A 27,959-nucleotide genomic window follows, 5' to 3' on the forward strand; every position below is an offset into this window, starting at 1 on the left:
TTTTTCCAGACCCACAATACAGCGATCTCTCATCTCAGGGGGACATGAGGGAGGGAAGCACGGTCATTTAAAAATACTACCGGGTTTCTACTGATACAAAGCTTAATGCTAAATTGGTGAAGTATCCCTTTAACCATCACAACTAAATGGCTAACCTTAACCCTAACCATAACATAATTCTATCACTAATCCTACGACCAAGTCTTAAAGGACATGAGGATAACTCATTCACAGTGTGTTTACTCTGTGTCACTAAAAGTGTCCAACATTTGCTCTAGGTAAATTTACAGCATATCACACATTACACATTAAAATAAATGCAAGCTGAAATATAACATTAAGAATGAGATTGTAGTAATAAAGCGACTTAAAGAGGCTGAGGTCAAAGCCACTAGACCATTACAGGGCTCCAGACTAACTTTTTTCACTAGGAGGACAGTGGCCCCCAACTGAAGATTTTAGGGGTGCAACCAGGAAATTTAGGGGCACACACTGTAAATCAACATGCTAACCAAATATTCACATTTCTACTAATTTCCACTGTATTACTAATAAATACATTGATAATAGATGCAGAAATTACAATGTGCTGTTTCAAATTCAGTGTCACTTTTGAAGATGCAACATAGGTTAACCGACAGCATCATCGCTGTCATGAAAAAAAAAAAAAAAAAAAAAAAAAAAATATATATATATATATATACACACACACACACACACACACACACACACACACACACACACACACACATACCAGCTCTAGTCTACAATTACAATGAATTCAACTTAAAATTAAACATGCATTGATTAGGCTACTGCTGAACCAATATCGGTACCGATACCTGAAATTATTTCAGTTGTAAAAATTATTGTCAAACCTATTTATCCTATGTACTTAGAACATTATGTTATTTTATTAGAATATGTTACACTCTAAAGAAATTAAACAAAAATAAAAAAAAACCTCCCTCTCTCCTCCCAAACCCATCCCTACAATCTATTAAATTGAATAATTATTCATTTCTTACTCACTGTAACTCTCAGGTACCGAAATTTCGACGTTTAACGTGCAAAAAAGGGGGCAAATTTACTGGTCGCACATGTGCGACTGGATGTAAAATTCAGTCACACACTCTCAAATTTTGGTCGCAAAATGCGACCATTTGGTCGCAGTCTGTAGCCCTGCATTACCTGATGGTCCTCCGTACTCTGCCCACTGCCGTTGTGAGATTATGGTTTGGCTCCCAGGTTCAGGAGTCAATAGGCGGAGATGGACATCACAGCTGTAAAATTAGAGTTCATGTTTCAAAATGTTTCTAATAATTATCAGTTATCCAACCTGTTGTATTGAAACTTTAAATGTTCATATTTTATTACGGATGTTTTCTCCTCCAGATGGTCCAAAGCGTCCCTCTGTGTCAGTGAGTCCCTCTGCTGAGATAGTGGAGGGCAGTTCAGTGACTCTGACCTGTAGCAGTGATGCTAACCCAGCAGCTAACTACACCTGGTACAAGGGGAACCAAACACTGCTTCAAGGATCAGAAAGACGTTATAATTTCTCCTCCGTCAGCTCTGAGGACAGAGGGAACTACTACTGCAAGTCTGAGAATCAATATGGACAGATCAACTCCTCATCTCTATTTATAGATGTACAGTGTAAGTGACACCAATCTGTTCTATTTATATGATACAAAGTCCTTCAAAAGCATGCATGCCAAAATTAATGGACTATATGTTCTCCTCCAGATGGTCCAAAGCTTCCCTCTGTGTCAGTGAGTCCCTCTGCTGAGATAGTGGAGGGCAGTTCAGTGACTCTGACCTGTAGCAGTGATGCTAACCCAGCAGCTAACTACACCTGGTACAAGGAGAATGAAGACTCACCAAAAGCATCAGGACAGATCTTCACCATCACTGACTTCAGAGCTGAACACAGTGGGAATTATTACTGTGAAGCCCAGAACAGAAGAGGATGTCAGAACTCCACCTTACATCTGACTGTTGTAGCAGGTAAGTTACTCACACTGCATCAGAAGGTTAGAGGAGATTTTTTAGTGCCTTCCAAAACCGCTGCATAAAAGATTAGCATTTTCTGATCTGCTACCTTCATGGTTATGGTTTGGTTTAGCCTTATCAACGATAACCTCTTATTTTCCTCCTTCCCCTCTTTTGAAAAGTTACAAAAAGATTGAGGTCATGGTAAAAAGACTTTGATGGCTTCCTTACCTTCAATTCTTGATCAGCACTTCCTTGGTCCATGACAGTTTAGATTCCTCCTATTTATAAATAATATATTTAAAAGAAGTTGTAGCTTGTTCATGTGCCTGTAGCGTGTAATGCTGCTCGCTATTAGTTGTCTGTCTATTCATGTATTATGGTTTTCTAGGATCCTGGAAATTAATAGCCTCTGCCACAGTCCCTGCTATTTCTCTCGCCATCATATTCATCTCTCTCTTCTTATGGATCATGTGAGCAGATCTGTTTCATAATTTTTCATAAAGTTATTCAACATGTTTTCATTTTAGCAGTGGGTTTAGCACATTAGTTTAACTTTTTAAAATGAATTCTCCTGACCAGAAAGAAGAGATCCTCCAAGCAACCGTCTGAGCCTGGAGAGAGACCAGACAACAGGGAACAGGTGAGGAAGTAGACTTTAAAATACTCCACTGCAAAAGAAAACACATTCAGGCTCTAAGGTTAAGGGGAGACTGCTTGTCAAGTCAAATTTATTTATATAGCCATAATAACAGAAAAAAATAACCTTTGGAAGAGCCAGTGAGGAGGGATCGCTCTCCCTGGACGAACATATGTGCAATAGATACACCAGCTACAATGCTCTACTCCCTGGTTTGTAACTCAACTTAAAAAAAATAATTCAGCAAGCAAAACCTTTTGGTCCACCTTCCATTACCAAAATTCATTGTTTTCTTTCTTTTACATCTTTAACAAACCTCCGACATAATACAATACATCAAAAACTTTGCTACCTTTCGTCGGAGAATTTCATTCCTTTGCCTAGATCTTTATCATGCAGCATGCAGTTAAACGAAGAATATTTGAACTCCAAATATAAATAATAATGTAAAATAAAGGTTGTCTTTAACTTTTTTCCTTTTGCATTTTAGCCCAAACATGAATGCAAAGCAGATATTTTTTCTTTTTGGAAAATGACATTACTCTGTTAATGCTGTGTTGCTAATGGAATTTGAAATGCCTCCCTCTTGAGAGATGCAGCACACATACAGTAGTCGCCAAAATGGCGTCCAAATCTTTGGCTTTGAGTAAAATCCTACCTACTGTATTTATAAGTCCCATTAGACTTAATTTCTTAAGGGGGCCATCTACCCATGTAAAATAAGTAATGAATCTGGTTTGTCCAATGTCCACAGATGCAGCTAGCAGAGCAGCATGGTGAACTTCACTATGCCAGTATCCGCTTTTCCAAAAAACCAGCTCGCCCCAGAAGATACAAAGAAGTAGAGAAGGTCGTGTACGCTGCTATAAAGTTTAAGAGTGCCAGTCCAGCCCCGAGGTGAGCAGCTTCTCACACGAGAATGTTAGGCTTAAATTACAGTTACAGGACACTATTGATTTATTCTAATGCTGGTGTCACTTTTGAACGACTCTGTTTTAGGCTCTTTTTTTATGGTCACGGTTGGGCTGTTTGTATCTTCTTACAGTAATGACACATCTTCAGAGCCCCCTGATGTTATTAATGACAGGGCTCAGGAAGCTGCGGAGGATCCAGATGCGTTGTACAGTACAGTCAACAAAAAGGGGAATCTCTAGTCTACTTCCATCTATGGTATTATTTTTTATCTTTATAAATGAAATCACTTTGAGTTTAAAAAGAAATATCCCCCAGGATAGGCATATCCAGGAATACATATAGACCATACATAAAACACAACTTTTAATTTACAAATTTAAGCCAAACATATGGCCGTGTTAAGCTTTCTATTTGACTTGTCATAGGTCAATGCTAAAGTATATGTAAAGTGTTCATGAATTATTGCGTTAGATTGTGAATGTGACTTGTGTAAACTTGTTTGATCTCCTCCTCTTCCTCCCACCTGCCTCCATGCAGATGCCCCAACAGACCTGCAGGACATCGTCCCTGACTGGCTTCCCACTTTCTGGAAAACACAGAACAGGCCGTTGGGAGCACCTCTTGGAATTGAAACCTGTGTCTCAGCGGTGGGTGAGAATTTTGACCCACGGCAAGTTTTTCTGTAAATAACACTGGACATCACCTGTTCTCCCTTCTGTTGGTTAACATGAAGCTTTGTGCTGCGTTTTAGTGTATGAGCTGTTCTAATTGATTGTCCCAGAATCTTGTTGCAGGTTATAAAATTGAAAAGTTTGTGCAAGAACCCTGTTTTTGCACAATAATGTGAACATTGTTGACTGAAAGTGGCAAGCTAGGCGGTCTGACACCTCTGCCTACCTTGTCGTTCCCCTGTGATTGAGAAAAGCAAAGTGTTTCTTTATTTCCTTTTGTATTTAAGCCCAAACATTAATGCAAAGCAGATATTTTTCTTTTTGGAAAATGACATTACTCTATTAATGCTGTGTTACTAATGGAATTTGAAATGCCTCCCTCTTGAGAGACACATACAGCCACCTCTGCCTACACAAAGCAGTGAATTACTTAAGTTCAAGTCAATGGACTGTGACCTGGATGGGCTGGGAAATCCTAGAAACTGCAGCCTGTCGTGCTGATCGATTTTTATTAAAGAACCTTAACAACAGCAGTGGAAACTTATTTTGGATGGACAGCTCAATAGAAATGCAAAAAACAAGCAGTCAGTGGTGGGAAATACCGCTGGTGCCTCGCTGCATTTGTTGTCTCTTTAAAGATGCAGTAGGTAAGACTTATAAAACAAACTTTCTGTCATATTTGCTAAAACTGACCCTATGTTCGAGTAGACCTACACAAAGCAGGTAATTTAAAAAAACAATTTGGCTCCTCTGCCACCACCTACAGCCTGTAGTGCCTGTTCAGATGCTCCAATCAGGGCCAGGGAGGTGGGGTGTCTAACTGTGTGTCAATCACTGCTCATGCACACACATTCATTCTCCCTTGTGGGGGGAGGGGCTTAGGAGACCGTTTTGGGTTTTAGCGGAAAGGGGGGAGGGACAGAGAAGTTGTCGATGTTAACATTTTTTGGCTAAATCCTGGATCTTCACAATCCTACCTACAGCACCTTTAACCTCCAGTGCATCCCCACCTTTAGGCTCTATAAGGTACAATCACTGAGGCTGATCCTGGGAGCCTTTGAAAGTGAGACATGGTAATGTTGCTTTTCACATCAGCAGCATGGCACTCATTTTGTGTATGTTGGAGGAGTGGACACAGCCAGTGAGTAATATTTATTTTACATTAACAAGGTTAAAATAAAAGCCAGCAAGACGTATTTCTGCATGTATCCGTTCACTGATACTATCAGTTAATATCTTTAGAATTTGTAAATGAAATGGCAAAATAGAATTTCTTACTTCAAAAAGGCAGGACACCTTTGGAGAACGTCCATTTGCTAATCTAGTTGTAGTTTCCTCCTGCTGCCACTAGATGATAGAAATGATTTTAGATAGAATGACTCTTTACTAAAATCCTGTCAAATACGTTTTATATCCGTTTTGATTGTCTTTACTGGTTATATTGTCACTCAAATATCTCATTCTATATCAGTATTTGTACACACATCTTCTGAATTATTTTCTTCTCCTGTAACATTGCTAAATTATCTATATTGCTGCTTTCTTTATTTCAGATTAAAATGCCCACCTGTTTTTATTCAATATCTGTTTTGTACTTGTAACATCATTTACGCATTTATCCTTGGCACTGTATTTTTTTTATCTATATTTTATTTTATTCAAAACAACAAGAACAGCAAAAAAAGTAATACGTCAATGTTTTTTTATTCTCTCAGACTCAGAAGTCAGTTTGGTACTCTTCAAACTTAAATCAGTATTTGTTGTTTACAGTGTTTTGGTTTAGTAAGGTTAAGGTTAGCTCATTTGTCCCTGTTACCATTGGTCTCTTTAACAGCTTTTAATAGATTTTTCCTGTATGAATATTAATACATCTGCTTGTTACAGTATGATGTGTATTCTGTGTATGAACTGCTGTCATTTATTCTCTGCTGACTGTAAAACGATTTGCCACTTAGGGAGATAATAAAGTTTACTTAACATTAACATGTAAGTTGGGTCGGTCCTTGGTTTTGAAGCAGGAAAAAAATGGCAGCTGAGTCACTCACGTCCACAAATTACTGCTAAAACGGAACAAGAAATATGCTATGCAGTGACAGAATCTTGATTCATAGTTGATCAGAACCACTTAGTTTGATCTGAGTTTCACAGTGTGCGCTGGACGGAGAATGCCAGTCATGTCATCATTTTAAAACGTAACCATGGGCGATAAATGATTGCGATTGACCCGTCAAGTTTTTGGACGGCTGTAAATCTGTTTGAATGGGAGGTGGGAGGAGGTCATCTGCCAGAGCAAATGAAACGAGCTAGTAGATTTGTCTGGTCACCAATTAATTGTAACGTCAGTGCTGGTGTCTTGGTGGTCCAGTGTACAAATAAATGTGTACTCTAAATGCCTGGATTACCTACACCTGCTTCAAAACCAGTGTTGTTCTTTATTTTGCTTCCCTTTTTCTCCTTTTTTTATTGCCCTTTTCAACAGAAGTTACTTGAACAAAGGAAGTACACATGCAAATAAACACAATGCTGCACAAGTCTGTTTTTTGGATATTCTGCTGCATTTATTTAGATTTTTCTTTCATCTATAATGTCAATTGTGAGTCTGACACTGTTATAGAAGTGCAAAGCAGTACTCTTCCAATTATAAGAACACAGCATTAAAACTAGCTGTCTCTCCTAAATAAAAATGTGTCTGAACAAAAGGACTTTAACTAAGCAACAATGTACTAAATTCGTTTTCCTGAGTTCCCCTAGACATTACACAAAGGTCATGGCAGTTCTTAAAAGTTAATGAGGGACTGAATAAGTGTGCATTTTAAAGTGTTGACAACAATGAATATCTGCCTTTTATTATTTTTTTTATATAGCCCAATATCAAATATCTGCATCATAGGGTTTTACAATATGTACAGCACACGACACCCACTGTCCTCCGATAAGGAAAATCTCGCAATTGACAGTCTGATAAAAGTATACTTGTAAACATGACAAATGCGTAGGAGGACGTTGAGGAACTTCAGGTGTTGTCAAACAGGATGTGTGTGTGTGTGTGAGAGACCACAACTGGTAAGTCCAAGTTAATTTTTAGCGCACAATCCCATTCAAAGCAATTCAAAGGGCGTCACAGAGTGATAACACTGTAAAAAGATGTCTGATCCCAGCTGAGCTCTGCTCTCACAGTGGCAACATCAAATTGTTAAACTACAGTTGTAGTGTTCTACCACTCTTTATACCTGTTTTTTATAACACTGGTTTATAAATATACTGGTTGTTACCTTGCTGTTATCTGACTAGGTATTTGCTGATATCATGCATGTTAATAACAGAAAGAGGAAGGAAGTGGGATGATTGTTAAAGTCTGTCCTCTGCTTACTGCCACAAAGGAAAGTTGTCCATCACGACCACATCTGTCTCTCTCTCTCTCTCTCTCTCTCTCTCTCTTATTATCGATGTGACCGGTTTATTTGAGCACAATATTGGCCCGTTGATGTTTTACTGTCTCTGAAGCCAGGTAGACGAGAGGAGCAGCTATGAGTTTAACTGCAGCAGCCAGTGGATTTGTTGTCTTCCTTCTCTCTGTGCCAGGTACTGTACTATCTACATTTACATTTAAAGCATATTCCAGTGGGTTTGTAATTTTTTTTATCTGAGACTTGAAGTGTGATATTATGTATACCTTTGTTTTGAAACCACACACCCATACTCATTCTGTTTCCTTAGAACTAGACCATGAGTGTCCGTTTAAATCCCAGTTGTCTCTAATGTCATATGGTGGTTTCTATTATGACAAAATCTGAGGTCATTAGATTTTCACACATGCGTCTTTTTGTATTCTTTTACCTGAACATTGTAAAAGGTTATATACAGTTTAAGACGGCAAGAGTAGTGGGAGGGAATGACGATCAAATCTGAGCTGCACCGCGATAATCTAATCTTGGCTTCTAACCGTACCATACCGTGAAGTTAACGTTATGGAAAAGGATCTACATTAAAGGGTAACTACCGTTTTTTTCAACCTGGACCCTATTTTCCTGTTTTTGTGTCTAAGTGACTGATGGGAACAACAATCTTTGAAGTTGGTCCAGTACTAGGCAAGATCGCTGCACTCGGCAGTGGCGAAACAAGCTACAATGTAAGTTAATAGGGCAGTTGTCCAGCTTGTATTTACCTTCACAAAAGTGCTCGTTTTGCCGCTGACAGGCTCAGATTAATATTCTAAGTGTCTGAAAACATTATGGAAAGGATCCCTTCAGAGATAGACCTTTAAAACCTCTTTGAGACCTTTCTGTTTAACCAGAAACAGCTCTGAAGTCACTAGCGCTAAACCCACCAGACTCCATTTACAAAAGCAAGACTTTTAGCATTTATAGAGCCAACATATTTTCACATGTAAATCGGTAAACTATGTTTATTTAAACCAAAACTAGAGTTGTGATGGTTAGAAAAGTGGAAAGACGACCCAAAACGGCTTTTCATAGTATTATTTTGTTTCTGTCGACTTTGAATGAAGTGTATTTTACGACGCTAAAATGACTGTTTATTTACATCAGTCTGGTGGGTTTAGCGGATGCAATTTTGCGGATGTTTATATGTTGTAATCCTTTCCATAATGTTGTCAGACACTTAGAATATTAATCTGAGCCCATCAGTGGCAAAACTATTAACTTACATTGTAGCTTGTTTCGCCACTGCTGACTGTAGCGATCTCGCTTAATACTGGACCAATGTCAAAGATTGTTGTTCCCATCAGTCACTTAGACACAAAAACATAGAAAAATAGGGTCCAGGTTGAAAAAAATGGTCGTTACCCTTTAAGGCAATCTCAATTATTTTTTATCCAAGGAACGGTCAAAATCAAGGGCAACTTTGTGAAAGGTGCAATGGAGCTTAAAGGTAACTAAAGTCACTCATTGACCTCCAATGAGACAATGATTCTGCTAATTCATTGGTTGTTCTGCTTTCTATGTTTTGAGTGACTGCACCGCAGTAGCAGGCAGTATTAGCACTTAGCCGTACCCTATGGTAACAGCGAGTGCGTGGGCAGTATGATGAGTTGGAAAAGTCAGGGATTCATGAGCACTCGGTGCCTTCAACAGGCTGACCCGACCTGAAAGATTTGTTTATTTATTTTCGCTGATCACTAGCATTTTGAAAAACTTTATTTCTATGGCAGTTTCAGGTAAAGACACGTTTGCACAATGTTGCTGTGTTGAAAGTGCAGAACTGAAGAAGTCTCTCGGATGAGAGACAAAACCTCTTTAAAGAACCTTTTAACCAAGTCCAGCCTATCCTTTCTTTGATAACTGACCTGAATAACTGATAACCTTTATTGACATCGTAATATTATTAATGTGTTAATGTACGCCCTACTCAAAAGTACGGTTTCCATTTAAATGTAGCACATATTTTTATATTATTTTTTAAATGTCCAGAAAATGGGCAAAAGAGAATGCAAATGAATGTGTGTTTCTATCCACTACTGCTATGTGAATGTTAGCACTTGGTTCAAGTGTTCAGACTTTTTTTAGAGTCTGACAGCTCTGTCATGCAAAGATGTAAAAAAAGACAATACAGCAGTCGTGTCAAATTACAAATTATGCTTCCGCTCATACTGGGGAAAAAAAAAAAACTGTTGCTGCCAAACAGAGAATTTGAGTGTCAAAAAAAAAAGGAAGGGCCCATTCATATCTGTCAGTGTGATATTTCCATGTTCTGGTGAGTCAACAGTAATTTGCCTTTTTATTGTCTGCATAATACCTACGCATGCAACCTCACTGTTGTTCTTCCTCTGACACTCATTCTGTTAAGGCCGAGGCTCTGACCCAGAACACAGAGAAACACTCACGGACACACCCGCCGATAGGGGGGGTCAAACGGGTCTGTTGTCCCGGGCCCAGGGTAGGGGGGGGTGCAGAACTGGGCTCTCATTAAATTATGGAATAGTAAAAAAAAAAAAAAAAAAAAAAAAAAAATTAAAATAGGCCTATTTGTGGAAAAAACTAATATTTGAGTTACATAAAAACTTTATTTGTTTTCTTCCTAATTGTCCTTGAAATAGTGGTCAAGAACCCCCCCCCCCAACACAAAAATGGTTTGGCCATTGATCAAAATTTGATGTTGTCATTTGATTTGAAGTTCAGTACGCTCAAAATGTCCGGTCAGCACAAGTCCGGTGCTCAGAAAAGGAAAGAAAAGAGAAGAAGAGAATAAGAAAATAGAGGCCTTGGAGATTTTCTAAACAAATATTTAAAAAAAAAGGTGGTGACAGTAAAGCTGGAACTAGTAAAGTCAACGTAGAGCAAGGTAAGAAACAGCGCTATCTTTGACAGAAACAGTTGAGTTTGGTAGCTTCGTCAGAGAGGATGAGACAGAGAGGAGAGAGATCCAGCTGCAGTCAGGTGACAGAGAGAATGATGCGGGAGGGGCCCGCTGCCCCGCAACGGAGAGACAGAGTCAGGCTACCAGTGAGAGAGAAGAGAAAGAAAGAGAGAAAGAGAGAGGCAGTGGTGAGTCCAAACTCTTTCTCCGTAATCTGAGCAGGGAGGTGGTTGAGGTCTGAGCAGTGTAGAGCTGGCGGAACAGCAGACCACGGCAACAGGTCTTGAGGCATAGGTCTGAACAGAGGGAACAGGACGTTAACAAAAGCACGAGGAATATAACACTGAGACTAAACTGGCACAAACAAAGTTCTCAGGGAGCCTAGTTACCACACTGGTAGGTGCAACGATCTGGCGCCGGGGATGAGCTTCGCCCAGGAAAAAATACTGCAGGGTTGGTAAGTGAAATTGACAGCAGCTGCGCAGGTAGTGATTAGTGGGATAGCCAGCAGCTGTGCAGAGAGGTACATCGACCGGCCACGCCCCTTGACCTACTTCCAGGTCAAGTCAGCAATATACACATACAGACACATTGGCCCAATCCCAAAGTCCGGACTCACAGACTTTGGTGCGTGTTCTCACGAAATTCGTAAGGGCTTAGGGTTGTCCCAATGTCAAATTTCAAAGGGTGTGAGGGTTTGAGTACACACTTCCCGAGCCCTTTCCGTGAGTCTGCATCGATGCAGACTTCACCAAAGGGAATTACCCACAGTTCAAAGCGTTGTGACGTTTACTGCGGAGACCATAGGGAAATCCGGAAATTACAAAGGTAAACAACAGCACCACACATGACCACGGAACACAGACCAACCTGGGGCCTGTTTCATAAAAGCAGAATATATAAATCCAGGATAACTGATAAAGCGAGGCTTGACCTAGTCTAATCTGTTCATCCTGGCTTGGTGTTTTTCACAAAGGCCAAGCCAGGCTGAGGAGGAGAGACTAGGTCGAGCCAGGCTGAAGTAATTCAGATAGATGCGCGTCAACGGCTTTCCTCAAAAGACCGCAAGGTCGATCACAGATTTACTGATGCCAAAATGGAGAATACGCATTGTACATACTTTATACAGAGTGAGCAGCAGCTTCTTGTGGAAGTATGATGACGTGAAACAGATTATTTGTATAAAAAGAAAAGAAACACGGCCGTTGTAATGAAACAGCGAGAGAAAGCGTAGCAGACGATCGCGGACCGACTGAATGTGTAAGTAGCCTAAACATATACATTAACTGACCACTGCTCTGAACTGAAACCGTCATAATCATACCATTCAAGGATTAGGCTACTAATCATTTGCACAAATTAACAGTTGTACTCTTTGCCTTAAAAGTAAGCAGAAGATAATGTTACTCAGGAAATTTACCATGAAGATCAATTTTCTACAACACTAGAATATGATGCATAAATATCTTTCACTCTGTTTCTCCCTCTCTCTCATGGGCTAAAATATAAATTTCTTAAGTCATATTAACTTCCACTGCTCGCTTTTAATGCAAAGTGTACAACTGTTCGTTTTTGCAAATGACAGTGACTCATTGAATGGTTTCAGTTAAGAGCAGTAGTTCATCAATGTATATTTTTAGACTATCATTCAGTCTGTCCACTATTATCTGCCATGCTTTTTCTTGTGTTTTTTTATTTTTTATGTTTTATAGAGGACGAGTTTCCTTCTCTACATATTATATTCCTTGCACCCTTGTATATATGAACATAGAAAATAAAGACACTGAAGAAATGTGACTCTAAAATCTAGAAACTATAAAGATAATTAAGTGATAAATTCATTGCACACTGTAAACATGAATGAGTATATTCATCAGTTATTTCCCCCCCCAGCAAAATATAAGGTCAAAAACCATTGAGGTGTCCTCTCCCTGTTGTTACATGAATGTACAGTAGCCTACATCACTATATAGTTACTGGTCCAGTGAACTAAGACTATAATTTGGGAGGATTGTACAATTAGGATATGTTCTTTAAATTGTACAATCCTCCCAAATTATAGTCCCAGTTTACTGGACAACACAAATTGTGTGCTAAGAATGCCAAATACAATGCACATGGAAGCGGAACAAACATGATCCTTATTGTTAAAGAATTAAAAAAAATGAATCAACTCAAATAATTCAAGGTGCATTGGTCAACTATAGAAATGTACAGCATTGTATGTATTGCCCTTAGTAACAGACTTCATTTAAAACACATTTGAAATGTTATCAGCCTTTTCTAATTATCTCAACAACTGCCATAATATATTCATCAAACTTCTAACAACAATATGAACAGCAGTCTTCATACAGCAGTATAACAGTAACAATGACTGTCACATGAATAATTATTAAAAAAAATTATGGTCACAACTTTAAATAATAACAGTACTTAAAGGAATTAAATGAACAGCAATATGCACCTGTTGTATTTTAATCCAGGCTGATAACAATAGGGTAAAACCACTGCTGGGTGATCAGAAAAGGCTCCAGGATTAAATAAATCCTGGCTGTTAGCCTGGTCGGGAGCAGGCTAGCTGCACAGAATAAATCTCCATGGTGATTTATGTGCCTCCACTTTCGTGAAACCGAGTCAAGGCTTAAATCATCCAGGATAACTGATAAATCCTGGTTTAATCCCTTATCTTGGTTTTGTGAAACAGGCCCCTGTTGTCCAGCTTGTAAAACAAGAGTTTGAAAAAATTTGGAATCAGGCAGCCGCCTCCTGTGCCTTGGCTGTGTGGAAAGCAACAAACTTAAAATGAAAATTCCCAAACCGGCAAGTTTTAGCAATATCTTTGTTAGTAAACGTCGCCAAGGTAACATGTGATCTGTGAGTACTTAGTCCTTAGTCCTCAGGGCTCATTTTGGGATTGGGCCACAGACACAGTGGGGAAAAAAGGCGAGTGACACACAGAACGGGAGAGAACAGCTGCCCACGTAACACATTCACAGCCTGACCACAACGTAAACACAGAGGACACAAACCAAACAAGCACAAACTCTCAACAGTTATCTCTCTCTTATCTATTCAGTGTGTGTTGTCCAGTACATTCCTGTTCTTTCACCACATATTCAGACTGACAGCTCTGTCATGCAGAGATGTAAAAAAGACAATACAGCAGTCATGTCAAATTACAAATTATGTTTCTGCTCATACTGGGGAAAAAAACTATGTTAATGTTGATGCTGAACAGAGAATTTGAGTGTCAAAAAAAAAATGAAAGAAAAAAGGAAGGGCCCATTCTTATCTGTCAGTGTGATAGTTCCATGTTGTGGTGAGTCAACGGTAATTTGCCTTTTTATTATCTGCATAATACCTATGCATGCACCTCACTGTTGTTCTTCCTCTGACACTCATTCGCAGCCTGACCACAACATAAACACAGAGGACACAAACCAAACAAGCACAAACTCTAACAGTTATCTCTCTCTTATCTTTTCAGTTTGTGTTGTCCAGTACATTCCTGTTCTTTCACCACATATTCAGACTGTTTGATTAACTGTAGAAAGCATGTGTACATTCCCCTTTGTACTGTAAATTCAAACAATGGTTTACTAAGCAAACACTTCTGCTTAGTAACACATTTGCTTAATGCTAAATAACATAAGAGTCCTAACACTTTTTTATTGCCCTTTTCAACAGAAGTTACTTGAAAAAAGGAAGTAAACACAATGGAGAACAGGTCCTGTTTTTTCTGCTGCATTTATTTCGATTTTTCTTTCATCTATAATGCCACTTGATAGTCTGACACTGTTATAGAAGTGCAAAGCAGTACTCTCTTAAGGTACACATTTTACAAATGTAAGAGTGTAGGGCCTCTACCAGTTATAAGAATACAGCATTACAACTTGCTGTCTCCCAAATAAATAAGTTTCTGAACAGGAGGTCTTTCACTAAGCCACGATGTACTAAATTCTGTGTTTTGTTGAATAAATGGCTTTATAATGAGTTACGAGCAAGCCTAATGCGGCTTTTCACACTGAGAATATATCATATTAATATGGTCAAATTATTTTTAATTGGCCTTGAATCTACAAAAGTAAAGAACAAATGTGTCAGAATTATGCAAAAGAGCCTCTTAACCATATCTAAAGTTATCCAATGTGCTAGTGATGGGCGAAATAAACACATTTTTTTGAATGAGTTTGTTTTGGTTTTTTTAAAGATTTTTTTTGCCGCTTTTTTCCCCTTTATATCAGAGTGACAGTGGATAGACAGGAAAGGTGGTAGAGAGATGGGGGATGACACGCAGCAAAGGGCCGCAGGTCGGACTTGAACCCGGGCCGCTGTAAAGGCCTATATGGGGCGCACGCTCTTACTGGGTGAGCTAGAGGTCACCCCTGAATGACTCCTTTTAGTGTCCAGTATGTACCGGGTCAGCCCGTTGAATGTACCGAGTGCTCACGAATCTCCAACATTTCCCACTCATAATAGATAGATAGATAGATAGATAGATAGATAGATTTTTATTGATCCCAAAAAAGGGAAATACTGTCACCGCACTCACTGTTACCGTAGGTTACTGCTCATGCTGCCTTACATGGTAGCGTTATCTGTCCAAAAGTGATTCAGACTCATCAAAATAACCTCTAGTTGTACATTCACACATCCAAAATGTGTTGTAAACAAACGTCCTGAACCGGATGTCAACAAATTATCTCATTGTATAGCAATAACAGTTAAATAACAATTTATTAAACAAATGTATGATACCAACAGATGAGATGGGCTTTGTTCAGAGTTGTAACAGAATGGAATGTAACATACCCACAACATGCAGACATGATTTTTTACATTGATGCATGTTGGTCGATGCTCTACTTCTCCAACCCTAAGCAAAATGTCTGAGATGAAGCTTAAGTCATTTTTAGGAAATGTAGTTCAGTTCTCCAGCAGGTTTAGATAATGAAGCAAAAATATTTAGTTCTGTCCTCTGACTGTGCTTCCTGATGTGCTCTGTGTTACAGTGATAAAGGGTCAGTATGGCTGGGGAGTGACTTACACCTCTACTCAGATCTGTGCCTCCAAAGGATCCACAGTGGACATGCACTGCACCTACATCTACCCACCCACTGTAACAACAGTTACACAAAAATTCTGGTTTATTACATTACTTTCTAATAGTCCTTTAGATCTGAAGAACAGCTACAAAGGCCGTGTGGAGTATCACTTTGACAACAACAACTGCAGTCTAACGATCGCAAACCTAACAGAGAGCGACTCCGTTGTGTACAAGTTCAGGTTCCTAACAAACCTCTCAACAGGGAAATATACTGGTGAACCTGGAGTCACACTATCTGTCACAGGTAACGTGAAGGTTTAATTGATTTAGTTTCAAATGTTGAGCATGTTAGAAACATCAACGCTAATGTGTGTATATTAGCTCACGTGTACGTAGACCGTTCACTCCGAAGCGATTCAGCTCAGTTATTACTTGAGAAACTTACCTGGTACCACTCTGACTGTCACAGGTCCTGATGAAGTTGAAATGACATTCAAATGGCATTTACACTGAAGACACTGGGGACACACAACTTTTTGAAATAGTCGCTTTTGTCCCATTCCAAAGCAAATTGCTAATGCTGTGAAAAAATGGAACACAGATATGTGGAGTTTCGAGTGTGCAGAAAGTTTGGAACATGAGCAGAAATCTTGCTAAAACACATCGTAGCCATTGAAGTCCAGGGGGTTTATAAATGAATTAAAATGCCTTCATTTATTTTGGATGTTGATGGCGCAGTGGATATGACACATGCCTTTTTTTGTTGTGGGAGATCTGGGTTCATTTCCCACTGCGATACATCAACCATGTGTCCCTGAGCAAGACACTTAACCCCTAGTTCCTCCAAAGGTGTGCAACCTCTGATATATAGCAATTGTAAGTCGCTTTGGATAAAAGCGTCAGCTAAATGACATGTAATGTCATTTATCATTGGTGTGAACATTAAAGAGGTTACTTACCCAAACAAAACACACAAAGAGGGAAGAGTAAATTGTCTACATGTGTTTACTAAGCCAAGATAACATAAAGTAAGAAAAGTTCATCCACAGAAGCATAAACATTTGAAAGCAATACAGAATGCCTGAGAGCATTACTGCATTATATACATTTCCACCATACATCTTAGCATAAAGATTCACCAGAATGCAGTAAATCAACCATCTGGGGTCTGTGTAACACGCTAAAACATTTCTGGGGGATAACATTTTTAGTTAATAGTGATAGATACACATGTAATGTAGCATTGTTTATATACGATTGAGTGTGATTATATGATCTTAAGTACTTTGATAATCAAAAGTTTAAGTAAAGCATTTTTTTTAGTTACTATACTATCCTTACTATACTATACTTCATATTTACTGTTGCAGTTTTTGATGTGTGTTTCTAGTAACCATGACTTTGTGAGCTTTTTTTTTGGCATATTCAGCTCTCCAGATGAGGGTGAACAAAGTAACAGTCAATCAGTCTAGTACCGAGGCAGAGCTGAGTTGTCATAGCAGCTGCAAAGAACCTTCTTATGTCTGGATCAAGAATGGACAGAAAGTTCCTGAAGAAGCTTCTTCTTATACGGCCTATTTGAATCCTGGAGACAGCATCTCCTGTGCTTTGAAGGGATGTGAGAAATACTACACTCCTTTACTGTGTGAGTTCACTTCACTGTGTCATAATGATTTATGTATGAACATCCACTGTTAAACTTGTTCTGATCTTTTAAACAGAGACGTGTGTTTTTTCCCTTCCAGATGCTCCAAAGGTTCCCTCTGTGTCAGTGAGTCCATCTGGTGAAATCATGGAGGGCAGTTCAGTGAATCTGACCTGTAGCAGTAATGCTAACATAGTAGTTAATTATACCTGGTACAAGGAGATTCCCAATCAAAAAGAAAAATTTCTCAGTGAAGGACCACAGCTCGTCTTCAGCTCCATCCAGTCCTCTGACTCTGGACAGTATTACTGTACAGCTGAGAATGAGCTGGGGAGGAGGAGATCTGAATACATCCTTATTAATGTGAAATGTGAGTAAAACAGCTTAGTGAAAAATAAACTGAATGTCCATCCATCCATCTTCTTCCGCTTATCCGGTAACGGGTCGCGGGGGTAGCAGCTCCAGCAGGGGACCCCAAACTTCCCATAAACTGAATGTTGATTTTGTTATTTTTTAAAGCAGTCTGTAGTAGATGTTTAAGGGGCGGTTTTAGTCACTATCTGTCACTGTTGTCACACAAGTTGGGACATAATTATATAAATTAGTGCTGTCAAACGATTAAAATATTTAATCGCGATTAATTGCATTAATGTCATAGTTAATTCGCAATTAATCACAATTAATTGCACATTTTTATCTATTCTAAATCCTTCATTTCTTTTTGTCCCATTATTTTTTCTCACTTTAATACTCTTATCAACGTGAAAAAGTGGATCGGCTTGCTTTGTGCAAATATTTTTTTAAGTTTGTTCTTAATTGTGGTATCCATGTGCTTCTGTCTGAAGCATAGACTGTGAATATTAATATACAGTCTATGGTCTGAAGTCATCCATTGTCGCCTGGCTTTGACGAGGGGGAGGAAATTCACATCAGCTGTGTGGTTGGTATCAAGTGTATCAAGTATTTCAGACTTGACGTGCTGCGATGATAGCTCAGTTCACAACGACAAAACACACAGATCACTTTGGTCTTTTCAATGGAACCATTTGGCAACTTTTTAAAAGTAAACTTTCCATTCAGAATCTTATTGGCATGCATTTCCGCGTCTCGCGCTCGCCATCCACTCAAAACTTAACGTTAGCCTACTACTCTTTGGCCGGCTCGCAAGCCCAAACAAGTGTGTGCAGTGTGCCTGTTGTTTTGTTTCCGGTCTAGCTAGATCCGGTGTGGTGTTGTAGTTTTTCTAACGTTACTAGTTGTTGCAACAGCATGTGAAAAAAACTACAAAGTTTGCTAGGCCAAAAAGAACGTTAATCTCGCAATAAAACAATTGACTGTTAAAATGGGTTTGCGTTAACGCCGTTAATAACGCGTTTAACTGACAGCACTAATATAAATATGTGTGGCGCTAAAGCAACACCTTCTCTTCATAGTTAATTTATGTTACCACATTTCCATTAGATGGTCCAAAGCTTCTCTCTGTGTCAGTGAGTCCCTCTGCTAAGATAGTGGAGGGCAGTTCAGTGAATCTGACCTGTAGCAGTGATGCTAACCCAGCAGCTAATTACACCTGATACAAGGAGAACCAAACACTGCTTCAAGGGCCAGGAGGTATTCATCTTTTCATGCCCATCAGCTCTACGGACAGAGGGAACTACTACTGCAAGTCTGAGAATCAATATGGACGGATCAACTCTACTTCTCTATTTATAGATGTCCTGTGTAAGTAGTGAAGTGTAAATCCAACAGCTTAAGTCAACAAGTTACTTTAATGAACATCATCTATGTGGTGGTCTCCTTTTTAGAGATGTGGTCTCCTTTTAGATATTCTCTGTCTGTAAGCTTTCAGGACATTTTAGGAGTTAAATGAAGTGTAACTGACATTGCCTCCATGTTCTTTCTTGAGTTCCTACATTTCCTGGAGCAGTCCTTTGACACAGAAAAAGTGTGGACTTGCGTTCAGCTGTAGTTTATTTATGTTGGAGAAGAAACTGTCAATGATAGCAACAGCGAAGCAGGAGCCTTTTCAGTCAAATTTAATGGCAATGCATCTCACTTCCTGATCAGGCGCACGGTCTCTAAGTCATGTAACAAGTACACACAGTACATTATCCCATATATCCTGCGTGCTAATATTTAAATCAAATGTGTTGGAATGCTTTTCACCAGATGGTCCACAGCTTCCCTCTGTGTCAGTGAGTCCCTCTGCTGAGATAGTGGAGGGCAGGTCAGTGACTCTGACCTGTAGCAGTGATGCTAACCCAGCAGCTAACTACACCTGGTACAAGGAGAACCAAACACTGCTACAAGGACCAGAAGGTATTTATCATTTCACCTCCATCAGCTCTAAGGACAGCGGGAACTACTACTGCAAGTCTGAGAATCGACATGGATGGATCAACTCTACATCTCTATTTATAGATGTCCAGTGTAAGTATAAAACATTGATCTCCTAACCCAACACTGTGTTTACAAGTCAGGGAAAGCCCCCCATTGTTTTTAGCAGGGCCGTGCAGAGACCTTTTGAGGGGCAGGGGCTCAAATTCAAAAAAGGGCACATGGAACAAGATTTGCTAACAATATACAGTAGTATGTCATCTTTATTTTAAAAACTGTATATTTTCCATTTTAACATAATACTAAATACACAATACTGTACACCTCAAAATGAAATATGGAGCCTTACATTAGACTACATTCACACAAATATATCCAAAAAATGCAACCGTTGTCCAAGCAAAATGTAATCTTACATACAGTATCCAAATGTATGTATGAATATATGTATATGTATGTATATAGAAAGTGCAATATTAAATGTTACATAATACTAAATCCACAATACTGTACACCTCAAAATGAAATACAGAGCCTTACATTAGACTACATTCACACAAATACAAGATAACGAGATATCGAACCAGATAAACAGTTTAATTGTAGCCTATAACTGCAACCTGAGCTGACTATCAGATTTCTGTAGCAGAAAGGGATTTGCAAAGGTATGCAGCATGTTTCAGATTATTTTCTCAAAATATAAGGATGTCCTTTATTAAGAAGTCAAAATGTATAGACCACCAACCTACACCGCAGACTACAAATAACCTAAGCTAATTTCCTAAAGAAGTGACATGTTCTTTTAAGTGGGCTGCTGGTTGAGAGGCAGAAAGCAGACACACACACACACACACACACACACACTTCTGTTAACCTACAGAGAACTGCTGCTGTCTTCTCTTGTGTATCAGAGAATGAAACGGGGCGCTATAAGGCTATCACACGATGAGTAATTGTGGCTGCGGCAGCTCGTGCAGTTACCGCAAAATGTGACTACTTTAAAGTTAGCTGCCTGCTGACTTTTTTAATCCTGGAGGAGACTTGTTATCTAGCGGCAGCGACTAGAGGCCTCTATAACAAACCAAATGTGCGTGCATGCATTCGTATTTACTTCAAAAGCACACTTACCGGCACTTCAACTTTCTCTCGCTCTTGCTGGCTTGACTCACTTGTATCTAAGTGGTGCGCCTGGCAGGAAGCGGACATGTGTCCTGCGATAACCCTGGTCATCATGTGATATGAAGGTTTAGGTCGTTTTATCTAGCTGATTATTATTGTTAAATACTATTCTTAAATGGACCACTTGTGGGCCATCGTCAAAGAGAAAATGTGAAAAAAAAAATCTATACAAAAAAAAGGGCACTTTGGCCTTGAGGGGCAAAAGGGGCAGGTGCCGCCCCCTGCATGTGCATGGTTTTTAGTCCATTTATTTTGTTTATGAGGGATGTTTTGTTTTGTACACGTAACTTTAAAACCCTCCTCTTCAGCCATACCAGAACCACAATGGAAATAAGCTTAGTATCTTCTTTATTTGCCAAGTATGTGTGTGTGCACAAGTAGTTTGACTCTGGCTCTCAGTGTACTTAAATAGTTCCAAGAAAAAATATTTTGGAAGGTGGATAGAAATGGACGTAAAGCTAAAAAAGAAGGGAAACAAAGGAACACAAATGTATATAATGATGTACTTACAAGTTGTTTATATATATTTATATACATCTATATACAATTATTTTTCACCAAACAACAATATACTCTACAATTTACAGACTGTGTAACCTGTATATAGACATTGTAAACAAGTATAGAAATAGTGCTAGGGTGTTTAGGAGTGCACAGTGTGCAGTAATACATTCTGAATGGGTAATGTAATAGGTCTATATACAATATAGTATATACAGAGTGCTTAGATTTTTATTTATTTATGTCATCCTTTTTGTGTGTGAACAATAATAGTTTAAACATAGGCCTGCATATCACACATTCATTACAACTTTAGTAAGCTGTAGTATGAATTTAAAGATCTATTTGTTCATTTCATGATGATGCAATTCATGTTCAGGTAAAACTAGTTAAAGTTTTAGGCAAGTTGATCTTGCCCCACTCTCTGACAGTTAGTGTGAACTTGATGCACTCAGTCATGGTTTAATTGTATAGAGAGACAAAGCATCAGTGATACAATGTGTTTTTCCGATCAAAGTAATGCGTATTTGGTTCTGCTGCTACATACATTGTATTTCTCATGATATGGAAGACCTGTAAATATTATTGAAATGTCTTTCAACGTATTGTCCTAAAGATGCTCCAAAGACCTCCTCTGTGTCAGTGAGTCCCTCTGCTGAGATAGTGGAGGGCAGTTCAGTAACTCTGACCTGTAGCAGTGATGCTAACCCAGCAGCTAACTACACCTGGTACAAGGAGAACCAAACACTGCTTCATGGACCAGAAGGAAGTTATAATTTCACCTCCATCAGCTCTAAGGACAGCGGGAACTACTACTGCAAGTCTGAGAATCAACATGGACGAATCAACTCTTCATCTCTATTTATAGATGTCCAGTGTAAGCCACATGATGAACAACTTAAATGTATTCCTTGTGATACAAAGGTCCGTCAATATCATGCATTCTAATACAACTTAATATCTCTATATTGTTTCCAGATGCTCCGAAGCTTCCCTCTGTGTCAGTGTGTCCCTCTGCTGAGATAGTGGAGGGCAGTTCAGTGACTCTGACCTGTAGCAGTGATGCTAACCCAGCAGCTAAATACACCTGGAACAAGGAGAATGAAGACTCACCAAAAGCATCAGGACAGATCTTCATCATTACTAACTTCAGAGCTGAACACAGTGGGAATTATTACTGTGAAGCCCAGAACAGAAGAGGACGTCAGAACTCAACCTTACATCTGGCTGTTAGGTCTGGTAAGTCTTTCCTTTGCCTTTTGATTCTGTGGGTGGAGTTGTCCTCTGCATACACACAGTTAAGTTTAAACTTTTACTCTTCAGCCTCAAATGCTGCTGACTCAAATGACACCTGTAGACAGATCTTGATGTGTAACCTTGATAGAGTTTCCTTTTAATTAGGCTATAGCCTGAACTAACTAAACATACCTAATAGTTGTAAGAATACAATTTATATTCTCTCAAATCTTGAAGTTCTCTCTTGTGATTTAAGATATGTACAGTGTTTCCCACAGAATAATATTATATTTGCGGTGGTAGCTGACCCGGGGGTGGGGGGGTCCACGTGCGGAAAGAGGTGCAGAATTCTTATAATAATTGTACTGCAAATATTTTTGGCATCTTTTTATAACAGCTTAAATAGACAATCTGCCCACAGTCCCATCCTCAATGCTATAAGGGTGCAGGGGCAGTTACAGCACACAATGCAATCTTTCAACAAACAAAAAAAACATAAATTTTACTGTATATGTTGTTAACTTGTTGAACACATGAACATGTTGACAAAACAAAATTGAAAACAAAATGTTTGCAACTTACCCAATTACCCTAGTGGGGATTGTTTTGCGTCTCTTACACATAAGTCGATATTGACTAGCAGGTCATTTTAACGTTACAGCATGGTAACCTCGACAACGCAGCTTATAACATGTGCTAATGTTATATCCTTACTAGCTAAAGTTAGGCGTCTTACATTACTAATAACATGCTAATAACTTCTTTGAATTTCTGCGAGATTAAAAGTGCGTTAAGAACAATACATTAACCTTAACTTGAATGCATCTGGTAAGGATGCCCCCTGGGCGCCTCCCTAGGGAGGTGTTCCAGGCACGTCCAGCTGGGAGGAGGCCTCGGGGAAGACCCAGGACTAGGTGGAGGGATTATATCTCCAACCTGGCCTGGGAACGCCTCAGGATCCCCCAGTCGGAGCTGATTAATGTGGCTCGGGAAAGGGAAGTTTGGGGTCCCCTGCTGGAGCTGCTACCCCCGCGACCCGAGACCGGATAAGCGGACGAAGATGGATGGATGGATGGATGGATGGATGGATGAATGCATCCGTGTTGGAGAAATTGTCCTGAGGTGTTCAAAATACAAGGGTTTTTCCTGGCTCAGAATTGGCCTTAGGGGGGACACATATGAAGTGGGGGGGGGTCTATGGGTCCTACCCCAGGAAATTTTGAGCGTCAAAAACTTCATTTCCTGCATTCTGATAAATTTTCATGCACTAATGTATGGTGAAAACATCTTAATTTATGTCAAGGAAAATACAAAATTCTGCAGGTAACAATTCAAAATTTTCCCAAGGAGCACGTTTTGCTCCTCAGTTGAAAAATGTAGGAGTGACTTACATAAGGTAACTGCTATTACTGTTGTGGCTATTTGTACAATAATACAATAGTTTTATGAGTTCAAAACATTATGAAGTGTAATATTTTCTATTTTGAAATATTGATAAATAAATTGTCAGTGATGTTGAATAGCCTATAGGCATGTGAACAGCGGATTAATTGCAAATGTAACCATCATAGTGTGAAATACATCAATAACTTACGTGAACGGGGCTCAGCAGAGAAGCGGAGCGAGACGACGTCTCTGCAGCTTGTTCAGGGAGTCAGGATATTACTGCTAAAGCACTCAAAACTTTGAGTTTAATGCGTAGGCTCACCCATGGCTCACATCCATATGGCTCACATCAGGTGTTAAAATTAACTGTACCAAAACATGGAAAAAGGACTTAACGCGACACACGAGATGTTTTTATTATTACAGGTTATGAAACTGTCGATAGACTGCAGCGTAGCCCGCCGCGCAGACAGACAGCAGTCGGAGCTCCCGCGGACGGAGAGCTCTGTGTCCAACAGCAGCGTTTTTTCTCGCTGCGCCGCCAGTCCCCAGACCAGCATGGTCACCTGGACCGTCCGGTACAATCTGACTCTGCAAACGGAGTTACCATCAGCGCTATACAGCGGAGCATTTAGATCCAGTCCAATCAGCACCAGCCAGATGTGCATATACTGTAGTGACTGTGGATGAGAGGGAGGCTGGCTGCTGAAAATCAGACGTTTTGGTGAACGTGATATTCCTTTGGCGCTGGCTAAAACCTCTTTAAGGGGCGCCAAAACTTTCTCTATGCAGTAAAAACCCTCAACAGATACGGGTAATAAATTCATAATACTAACCATTAAACTCCGGATGGACTCCAGCCGTCTCTGTGGGGAAAAAGATCGATGTAGGAAAAAGCAACTTCTTCTGTGTGTTAATTAGTGGATCACAAACCAAGTTTAAGGCTCATAGCACCACCTACATTACTGTATTGGAGTGTATAGAATAATCAATGGCATTAATTCATCTGCACGGAGGAGCTATTCACAGTCGGGTCTGATGTGTTTGTGAGAGAGAGAGAGAGAGAGAGAGAGAGAGAGTGAGCATATACGACAGTATGTGACAGTCAACATTGATTGTGTGGCGGGCCGCCACAAATATATCATTGTATGGGAAACACTGATATATATGTATGGGAAACAATGATATATATATATATATATATATATATATATATATATATATATATATATATATTTTAGGGGTGCACAATTCAGAAAATGTCACGATTCGATTCAATATTGATTTTTAGGCTCAAGATTCGATTCAAAATTGATTCTCGATTTAAAAAAAGATTCTCGATTAAAAAAACAGTATTCACAGTATGTAAATGTAGTTACTTTTCCCATGTGATTGCAGTAGAAAAAATTAAATAAAATATGAATGGATTTTTGTATAAAGTGTTTTGATTTGGTTCCTATTTCCTAGGAGAATGGATATTAATAACTGCTGGAACAGTCACTGCCATTTTAATAGTTGTCATACTCATCGCTGTCTTGCTTGGGATTAGGTGAGCAGTAATTCTCTGTTTATTGGACCATTCAAAATTCATTTGAAGCAGTCAATTCTACAATTGATTTATTTGTCCCTTTTGATTTGTAGGGTTAGGAAAAAGAGGGCCCATAAGCAACCACCTGAGCCTACAGAGGGGCCAGACAGAAGTGCACAGGTGAGGAAGATCAGTTTAAGTACAAAAGAGCGTTCCACATTTTAACACAGTATTGGAAAAATGAAATTCAAGTACAGATGTGTGTGTTTACAGCTAGTCAGGACAACATATTAGCACTTGTTTTTTTAATGCGGTACGGATTATGCTCCCTTCTTCCTTAGTATGTGAGCTACATGTTTGATTTTCAGATCTTTCACCCTGTTAGAGTAACTGAGCTACTAAGAATGCTGATTGGAGATCTATTTAAAAGTTGTACCAAAGTTTAGCATATTTTTTCTTTAAAGATCCTTCCTGCTGGTGCTTTCTGTTACACTTTCTGCGACTTCTGTTTGTCAGCGTGTCAGCTACGTAAATTTACAGGTGTTCCTATTTGTCTATAGAAACAACCAGCGGAGCCGAAGGATAACCTTCACTATGCCAATGTCCACTTCTCTAAGAAACAAGCAGATCCTCTCTACTCCAATATCAGAACTGCTCTGGACCAAAAACCCAGAAGGGAAAAGGAGGTGGACAGAGTGGAGTACTCTACTGTCAAACTCAATAGTGGCAGCACTGCCCCAGGGTGAGCAGCTCCTCTCACAGGAACATTATCCTTATTATAAGATGAAAATTACAGTTCTAGAAGTTTGAGTGTTTTACTGAGTTGGCTAGGATTATTGAGTGTATTCAGCTGCTGTATTTTGACACACAGAGTGTAGTTTTCGTTGGAGGTTTACGTATATATTTTTTACATTTTTCCCTTGAGAGAGAGGGACATGTCCAGGGTTCCCTTTGTCGCCACTTTGTTTTGTGTTGAGCTTTGAACCACCATTTATAAACCATTAAACAAGTTCAGTTTCCCCATATACAGATGATGTGTTTCTGAATCTATCTAAACCTTTACATTTTACCATGACTGATGGATTGCCTTTCCACATTTGGTAAGCTTGCAAGATATGAAATCGATGTTAGTAAAAACCATAGCCTTGACTTTGAACCCTTATATACTGTAGGGTCACACCTCAGATTAAAGCTATTAAAAAATGTTAATAGCTTAAAATTTAATTACAATACATGTATTGATTACTGTTACTTACTATTGATTAATATAATAACCTGTCCATACTGGTGATAAAGTGGTCCCTTCTCATCATGACTACAATGCATGAGAGAAAGGCCACAAAAACGGTGCTTGTGGATGCAAAAATACGTACCAGACTTCAGCTGACGCTAAGAGAAATCTTCAGCAGTCTGACATAGACAAATTACATCTTTTAAGGTTACAGTCTGTTTAGTACAAAACTGCCTCTGTGTGAGCTTAACTGGAGGGACATTAGTGCAAAGAGGGAATAAACCAAGATAACTGTGGATTTTGTCCTGGAGTTCTACGAAGAGATCATTTCACGGCCAGTATGGAGAGAGGAAATGACCACAGTGACTAATAAATGAATGTGCATATAAGTGTATGTGTTGTCTTAAGAATGGTTCAGATTTTAAGTCTATAGTTACATCTAATTTTATCTAACTGCATATTTGATAAACGGTTTGTTTAGTTTTATGATTACTGTTGGAATACTTGTATCATGTAATATAAAATCTTTAGAATCCTCTCATTTGTCCCCCACCCCTCTCAGAAACAGTAGTCAGGAAACTGAAGTGGATCCAGCGGCATTGTACAGCACAGTCAACAACTTCCCCCCGAAACATGGATACCAGAATTTCTAATCTTCTAATCATACGTGGTAATTATTTGTTTAGTCTTAATTCAAGCAGGTAACTACATTTGAATTCTTATTTCTTAGAATAAAATAAAATAAACATAAATCTACTCATATGTTTAGAACCCGATACCGGATAAGCGGACGAAGATGGATTCACTCGTTATAGCATGCACAGCTTCAACGAACATGTAAAAGTATTCATAACTTGTGCAATAGATTGTAATTATGATTTGTGTAACATGTTTCTGTGGCCACCTGACAAATGTGAGTCCAATCTTCACAGGGCTTTATGCTCTCATTTGGTTTTTATCCACTTTTCCTCCTCTTACCTGCGTCATTGTCATAACAGCAGTTGTTTGTGTTTTGCGTTCCAGGAAGAGAGTAGAGTCTGCTATTTAAAAAAAAATGATCTTGAGGGAATGGGGGAACATACATTTTCAGATCTAGTCTGTAATTCCACACTGCTGTCACTAGATGTCCATACAGAGCAACATTTGTATCTTACTCAAACTCCTGTTTGTGATTTGAAATGCTTTCTGGGACATGTAGGATCTCTCCTACATATGTTCTGTGTCCCTGTGTGGTGTATTTTTGGTGTTAGAGATCTTCCTGACTATCTGGTATATCGGAGACAGACATACCTGCTTTTAAATGACACCTCATCATCAGGCCTGGATTTAGGCA

The 27,959-nt window shown here is 39.2% G+C and overlaps 2 protein-coding genes across 2 annotated transcripts in view; both read left to right on the forward strand.

Moving 5' to 3' along the window:
- LOC116036645 (B-cell receptor CD22-like) overlaps nt 1–27,959 on the forward strand; it is a 77,355-nt gene that overhangs the window by 5,621 nt on the left and 43,775 nt on the right. Inside the window, exons 4-12 of the mRNA XM_036000603.1 lie at nt 1,747–2,007; nt 2,384–2,465; nt 2,575–2,635; nt 3,387–3,529; nt 3,678–3,757; nt 4,085–4,198; nt 15,549–15,887; nt 17,013–17,228; nt 17,329–17,598. Of these exons, the coding sequence (XP_035856496.1) occupies nt 1,747–2,007; nt 2,384–2,465; nt 2,575–2,635; nt 3,387–3,529; nt 3,678–3,757; nt 4,085–4,198; nt 15,549–15,887; nt 17,013–17,228; nt 17,329–17,598 (1,566 nt within the window). The remainder of the gene's footprint in view (nt 1–1,746; nt 2,008–2,383; nt 2,466–2,574; nt 2,636–3,386; nt 3,530–3,677; nt 3,758–4,084; nt 4,199–15,548; nt 15,888–17,012; nt 17,229–17,328; nt 17,599–27,959) is intronic.
- LOC116036647 (B-cell receptor CD22-like) lies at nt 1,573–27,353 on the forward strand. Its single transcript, XM_036000026.1, has 9 exons — nt 1,573–1,656; nt 18,690–18,950; nt 19,398–19,658; nt 21,862–21,980; nt 22,343–22,484; nt 25,335–25,416; nt 25,515–25,575; nt 25,956–26,137; nt 27,189–27,353. Exons 2-9 carry the CDS (start codon nt 18,854–18,856, stop codon nt 27,277–27,279), a joined length of 1,035 nt encoding a protein of 344 aa, XP_035855919.1. The 5' UTR covers nt 1,573–1,656; nt 18,690–18,853; the 3' UTR covers nt 27,280–27,353.

The sequence above is a fragment of the Sander lucioperca genome, chromosome 4 (assembly GCF_008315115.2).
Source record: "Sander lucioperca isolate FBNREF2018 chromosome 4, SLUC_FBN_1.2, whole genome shotgun sequence".
Taxonomy (NCBI): domain Eukaryota; kingdom Metazoa; phylum Chordata; class Actinopteri; order Perciformes; family Percidae; genus Sander; species Sander lucioperca.

What these genes read in the sequence shown, in the direction of transcription:
- LOC116036647 (XM_036000026.1), top strand. Translation starts at nt 18,854, where the DNA reads ATGCCCATCAGCTCTACGGACAGAGGGAACTACTACTGCAAGTCTGAG. An exon ending in TCTATTTATAGATGTCCAGT is followed by an intron (nt 19,659 to 21,861) that starts GTAAGTATAAAA and finishes ATTGTCCTAAAG; the next exon opens with ATGCTCCAAAGACCTCCTCT. An exon ending in GCTGTCTTGCTTGGGATTAG is followed by an intron (nt 25,417 to 25,514) that starts GTGAGCAGTAAT and finishes TTGTAGGGTTAG; the next exon opens with GAAAAAGAGGGCCCATAAGC.